This window comes from Aegilops tauschii, chromosome 5 (genome assembly GCF_002575655.3).
Source record: "Aegilops tauschii subsp. strangulata cultivar AL8/78 chromosome 5, Aet v6.0, whole genome shotgun sequence".
NCBI classification, from domain to species: Eukaryota; Viridiplantae; Streptophyta; class Magnoliopsida; order Poales; family Poaceae; genus Aegilops; species Aegilops tauschii.
In genome coordinates this window covers 458,123,617-458,130,824 of record NC_053039.3, presented here as the reverse complement: position 1 = coordinate 458,130,824, position 7,208 = coordinate 458,123,617, and the positions used below count along the sequence as shown (strand labels likewise).

At 46.9% G+C, this 7,208-nt stretch overlaps 1 protein-coding gene across 1 annotated transcript; it reads left to right on the top strand.

Annotated features, from left to right (window-relative positions):
• Positions 1-2,768: 2,768 nt before the first annotated feature.
• Positions 2,769-3,071, top strand: LOC141023007 (small ribosomal subunit protein eS25x-like; the record flags this gene model as incomplete). Its single annotated transcript, XM_073499312.1, has 1 exon — positions 2,769-3,071. A coding segment is annotated over one exon (303 nt), but the record flags the coding sequence as incomplete, so codon positions are not given.
• Between the last annotated feature and the right edge of the window lie 4,137 nt (positions 3,072-7,208).

The window sequence follows — 7,208 nt, the reverse complement described above, 5'->3', positions numbered from 1 at the left end:
TGATGAGGCGAAGCAGGACACGGAAAGTCGTCGCAAAGGCAAAAAGGCCAAGAAGACCGGAAATGACTACCCTCCCGCGTGCTTCACTCTAAGTCAGGAGGAGATCGAGCAGTTTTTTACCTGCCTCGTAGGAGTAAAACTTCCTTACGATTACGCGGGGAAGATAAGCAGATACCTAGACCCAGCGAAGCAGAAGTTCAGCGGGATGAAGTCTCACGACTGTCACGTGCTGATGACGCAGATACTTCCAGTTGCAATCCGTGGGATCATGGACGCGCATGTCCGTGAAACGCTATTTGGCCTATGCAACTTTTTTGACGTCATCGCTCAGAAGTCGATTGGCGTGAGGCAACTCAGAAGGCTACAGGAAGAGATCGTGGTGATACTATGCGAGCTTGAGATGTCCTTCCCGCCCGCATTCTTCGATGTTATGGTGCATCTGCTGGTCCATATCGTGGAGGATATCATCCAACTCGGGCCGACGTTCCTGCACAGCATGATGCCGTTCGAATGGATGAATGGTGTCATCAAAGGATACGTTCGCAACATGTCACGTCCAGAGGGAAGCATAGCCAGGGGCTTTCTGACCGAAGAGTGCATCTCCTACTGCATGAATTATCTAGGCATCAAGAACCCCATTGGTCTACCCGTCAATAGGCACCTCGGCAGGCTCGCTGGATGGGGTCACCGCGATGGTCGCCGCGAAATGCATGTCGACTTCGAGGGTCGACTCGCCGACTTTGAAAGAGCAAACCTAGTCGCGCTACAATACATAGACGTGGTCGATCCTTGGGTGGTAGAGCACAAAACCTTTATTGAGAAGACGTACAATGACCGAGGCCAACAGAGGACGTTCGGAGATATAATCAAAGAGCACAACTCATGTTTCACGCGTTGGTTCAAGGAGAAGCTTCTGTCGTACCCTTTACATGAGGATTCTTCCGCGGAAGAAAAACTCATATTCGCCTTGTCACAGGGCGCCGAGCACAACCTGATGACCTATGAGGCATACGATATCAACGGCTACACATTCTACACCGAGGACAAGGACATGAAGTGCGATAGTTATCAGAACTCCGGGGTAACGATGGTATCCTACACCGGTAACGACAAGGACAGATACTACGGAAGGATCGAGGAGATCTGGGAGCTGAGCTACGCTGGAGAGAAGGTCCCGATGTTCCGTGTCAGATGGGCCAAGAGCGTCCTAAAAGAAGACCGGTATTTCACCACCATGGTTATACCCGAAGCCAAATCCAAGACCGCGGGCGCAAACGTCACCGGGAAAAATGAGCCATGGGTACTGGCTTCCCAAGTGGACCAATGCTTCTTCATTACCGACCCGTCAAAGCCCAGTCGTGTTGTCGTGAGGAGTGGCAAAAGGAAGATCATCGGAATGGATGGAGTCGCCAATGAGCAAGACTTCGACAAGTACGACGACCCGAAGATGGAACAGGACGACGACGATGAAGTGCCATACACCACAAGAAGAAGCAGGACCACCCTACGTAAAGGACGTCTGTTCCACAGAAAAACTCCATTTGCAGAAAAGAAGGGCAAGAAGATTGTGAAAAGATAGCTAGCTAAGATCGATTGTATTTAAATCGTAGTCTTCATTTCTCGATTGCATTTCGACATTTGGAAATGATATTTCTTCTGTTCTAGTCCTCATGAATATTTATTTATGTTTATTATGGTATTGAATTTCTAACTCACAAAAAGTATTGAATTTGTTAATATTTTTTGAACTCATGAATAATTTTAAATTTCATGGGCACTTTTTGAATTCATGAATATTTTGACAAATTTGATGATATTTTTTCATATTCATAAATGTTTACCAATTCACAAATGAATGCAACTAAAAATCCAAAAAAAATATTGATGATATTTTTAAATAACAAATTTGATGATATTTTTTCATATTCATAAATATTTTGAAATAACAAATTTGATGATATTTTTTCACATTCATAAATGTTTTCAAATTTGATTGTCATTTTCTAAAAAATTATTAGATGCAACTAAAAATAATAATAAAAAAAGTTACTAATAGCGCACCAGGAGGAGGTGCGCCATTGCTGTCAATGTACTTATGGCGCACCCCTAGGAGGTGCGCCATTGGTAATGTTTTCAAATTTTTATGATATTTTTTCAAATATTTTCAAATAACAAATTTGATGATATTTACAAATAACAAATTTGATGATATTCTTTCATATTCATAAATATTTTCCAATAATAAATTTGATGATATTTTTTCACATTCATAAATGTTTTCAAATTTGATTGTCATTTTCTAAAAAAAATATTAGATGAAACTTAAAAAAAAAGTTACTTATGGCGCACCCCTCGGTGGTGCGCCATTGCTATGGATGTACTTATGGCGCACCCCTCGGTGGTGCGCCATTGCTATTAGATGCACCCCCCTCTGTCCCTTTCCCCCTTGCCCCCCGCGCCAGATCCCCTCCACATCTCTCGATCGCCATCTCCCCCCTCGCCAGATCCCCCTCGCCGCCGATGACCCCCCGCACCCTCCCCCGCTCCACCGCCGCCGCCAACCCCCCACACCCTCCCCCGCTCCACCGCCGCCGACGACCCCCCGCACCCTCCCCTGTCTCCTCGCTCGGTTCCACCGAACGGAATCGGCCGAGCGAGGGCCTCCTCCGACCGCCGCAGGTGACCCAGCCGCGCCGCCGGAGCTGCCCCCTTCGCCTCCCCCCTTTGCCCTGTCTACTGAGTACTGACGCCCCCTCGTTTATCGTCGCTTGCAGGCACCGAAGAAGGAGAAGGCCCCGGCAGCGTCATCGAAGCCGGCCAAGTCGGGCGGCGGGAAGCAGAAGAAGAAGAAGTGGAGCAAGGGCAAGCAAAAGGAGAAGGTGAACAACGCGGTGCTCTTCGACCAGGCCACCTACGACAAGCTGCTCATCGAGGTGCCCAAGTACAAGCAGATCACGCCCTCCGTCCTCTCCGAGCGCCTCAGGGTAACGCACCCCCATCCTCCCTCCCTCCTCCGGATCTGTTCTTCTTGCTTACTTACCTTCGTCAGAATTGAGATCTCGGGATGGTAGGACCTGTGTGTGATTCATCATGGCTCCTGGTGAAGTGTTTTGCTGCGAGATGCTCTATTTTGGGGTCAGTCAGTAGTATTCTGTACAACCAGGGCGTATATGATTGTGTTGTGAATTGATTGGATGCTGGATTCGGCTGCTGCATCTTTGTTGATAGTTTCTGTGCAGATTTTGCTTGGTGTGCCATGTTAATTGTTATAGCTAGGATGCAGTGGATTTGATATGACCATGCGGTGATCATTCATGTCTAGTGTCACAGATATTTCATAATCTGATTTGGACATACACCGTACGTGATTCAACATCACCATTGATTTGTATTGTTTCATAGAGTTAATGTGGCTTGAGGATGCTGCTGAACACTAAATTAACTTGTCCGTGCACCTTACTGTCAACAATTTGTGCACTAAGATAATGTGAGCTAGCCTGAAGGTGATGCACTGATGATCACATTGAGAAAGACTTGTAAAGATGATGATCATCTTTTACAGAAAACAATTTCCGTAAACACGTCAGTAACTTTGCTAGTTTGCTGGGTTTTATCACTAGGTGCAGATTTGGGCCTATTTATTTTAGATTTATAAGAAACAGGGTCACTCGGTGCACCCTATAGCTAGCAGCTCTTGATTGAGGAGATTATGTAGCCACCAACATCTGTGACTGAAGTTAGTCCACAGTTCACCTGGTCCTTAGTTGCCCATGAAAAATGAAATTTTTTGCTTGCTGTAACAAGGTGATTGGTGAATGTGGATGATTTTTTATCCTGTGAACTCATTGTACTGCTACAAGAATTTGGTATCATCATGGTGTAATTGACTGCTTGAGAAAACTGGGTAATTTGGCAGTAGAAACAACTGTTTTTTACAGTCATTTTTAGATGATGATTGTTAGATGTCCTTGATGTAGCTGGTGTGGTGTGAGAGAACTGGGTGTGGTGGTGGGTCCCTTGGTGTCAGTGAAGGTATTGGGTGGTGCAAAACTCCAGTTGCTTTGGTGCAGTTCTTGATGTGATGTGTGTAGCTCAAACTAGAGTTGGTGCCTGTGCCAAACTCCAAACTGAGCAATTGGCCACTATGATCCTGCTGCTTTGGATGCTCCTAGTTCTGATATGCTTGTTTTTTCTTCTGGCCACTGGCAGTTTTTATGCTGCATGACACTCCTAGTTCATGGGGTGGATGGTCCATGGCTCATAGCTCAGAAGATGGATATATGGCTATTTAATTTACAGACAAAATTACAGAATTAGTACATCATGTGTTAGTTGTCTATTAGATATCTGTAGAGCCACTGGAAGCATATGAACTGCACTACTTCCTGATGTCTGACCAGTGTAAAATAACTAGGAAGTGCATTGTAATCAGAGGGCATAAAATGCTCTGGTTTTTAGGCAAATGCTAGTAACTTGTGCTTTCATATCCTAGTTATCAGATATTGCGCTTGTTTTAGAATTGGGTGCTCCATTGTTTCTAAATGACTGAAGTCACTGAACCTTTTTCACTTGTGTTATCACTATCACTTGGCTATTGTGGTACATGATCTCATCTACCATAACTGTCTGAGGAGATGCAGAGTAGTATGACACTGTTTCAGTTATAAGCATCCTTGCCAATTTATCATGGAACAACATTTTTCTTCTGTTTACCAGTAGAGGTTCTATGTTGGTAAAGGCAACTGTAATACAAGGAATTTATATCTTGATCATGGGATGCTGTATCATTTTTCTTGACTAGCACTATGGTCTTTCTGTTTCATACAACTGCAATTTCATTTGTGTTGTTATAAGTTTGTTGCTGTCACCATGAGTTAACTTGCTGTCATTTATCGAAATTTAGAATGTGCTGGACTATATGTTCATTGGTACTACTTGTGATGCTACTGCTGCACTACTTGGGAATTTTGTCAACTTGTGATGCTTCTGCTGTACCCCGAGAGGCCCTTGAGTTTGCCGGAATGTCGATTAACTTCCGTTCTGGCAAATTCGGGTACTCCATATGTCCTATTTTCAGCAAAGGTCATGCTGAAATTTTCCGTGAATTTTAGCATGACTTTGCTAAAAATAGGACATATGGGGTACTTGCGACTAATGCATGGGCCGGGGTATCTTAGTACTTAATTAAGTAGGATCAACTGCCCCTTTATTCTTGCTGCATTAAACCATAGGTGGCAATGGAGCCAAGTGATTAGGCCCAACTTAGAATTCTCCTTCCCTTTTCTTGATAGGGTATATTATTAGAAGATACCCATATATATCAGTCAACCTAGGGTGCCTCTGCATCGATAAACCCTAAATGATGAAAACTTAACTTAGCATTTAGGGTGCCTCAGCGTCAACAAACCCTAAATGATAAAACCTTGGCTTTTAGGGTGCCTCGGTGTCGATAAAAACCTAAATGATGAAAGCTTAGGCTTTTAGGGTGCCTCGGCGTCGACAAATCCTAAATGATAAAAGCTTAGCTTTTAGGATGCCTCGGTGTCGACAAACCCTAAATGATGAGACCATGATCTTGTTCCTTAACAATAACCAACTTTTTGACCAAACTTTTTTCCTATTAGAGCGAAACATGGCCCACAACGATGAGGCCGGCGGTTCGGGCAAGGCATTCTGGGAGCTGTCCCAGGAGATGGAGGAAGAACCTCACCGCTATGAGGATGCCGCGGAAGACACCGATCCTGGCTACACAACCCCTAGTGGCGTCGGGGATGACACCATTGATGGTGCCGCTGAGGATGCCACCATTGGTGATGGCGGCGCACGCACAGATGGTAGCCAACCGAAGAGGCAACGGAAGGACCGGCGCCCGAACGTGCTCGGCACCGTCAAGGAGGAATTTACTGAAGTGTCCTCCGAGGGGCATCCAACGGCGCCCAAAGAAATAGTCAAGGGGTACGCGGGACAGCTCGGGTACATTCTCCGGAGCATCGTCTCGATCAACACCGAGAACCTAAGGCATCGTGACCGAGGGAATTTGCGCAACCTCCTCTTCACGAAGCTGCACGAACGATACAAGTTCCCCGGTGACTTCGCAAACACACGCCTCTCAGGGAATAAAGTGAACAGTGCCGCCCTCACGAAGATGAGCACGACCCTGGCTACTTGGAGAGCCTCGGTGAAGAGCATGATTGAAAAAGGTGATAGTTATGAGAAGATCAAGGAGAAAAATCCTTCGATCAACGAAGATGACTACCGGGAGTTCAAGATCAAGTGCGAGAGCAACGCATCTGCATAATCAAGTCAGTGGGGGAAAGATATGCGGGACTTGAACTTAGGGGTCCACAAACTAGGTCCCGGCGGTTACAGAGTGGCGGAACCTATATGGGACAAGGAGGACGTGGAGCGTGCCGAGCAAGGCCTACCGCCCCTCTTCGAGAAATATCGTGACAAGCAGACCAGGAACTATGTCAGGGCCCGGTACAAGATTGACCCGGTAACCAAGGAGCTTACCACGGATCCGAAGACCAAGGCGCTTGGGCGTGTTCTGATAAGGAATACACCCCCGCGTAATTAGCTCCATATGGTTGCATTCTAATTAATGAAGCCAAATTTCTAAATGGTTCACGTTCCTTCCGCAGGACACTGAAAGCAGTAGCGCGGGGTCGTCTCAGAGCTGCCCTTTCGACACCCCTTTAAATAGGGCGTTGAACGTAATGAAAAACAAGGATAAGCTCAGTAAGCCGTCGTCAGCTGGTCGTGTGGCCGGCAAAGGCTTGTCCATGAAATGGTCGGAGTACTATACCGCTGGGCGAAAGGAGAGAAAGACCAGCTCAGAAATCCAGGAGCGCGAGGTTCAACAACTCAAGGCACAAGTGGCGCGGATTCCGCAGATGGTCGAAGAGCAAGTGCGAGACCAACTGGGAGCGACGATCACCGCCATTATACCTACCTTGGTTTCTGGGCTGCAGGCGTGGATGGCGGGCGGCCAACAGGGGCCGCCCCCGATTCCTAGCTTCACGGGCAGCAACTCGCGCAACACGCCGGTGGCGCCATTGGTGTCTCCGACGGAGGCGGCATTGGTGTCTCCCGCGGCGGCGCCATTGGTGTCTCCGGCGGAGGCGGCATTGGTGTCTCCCGCGGCGGCGCCGGCATTGCAGCTTAATGCACCCGGGTGTGGGAAGAATACGCCGGCCGGCACCTCGGCA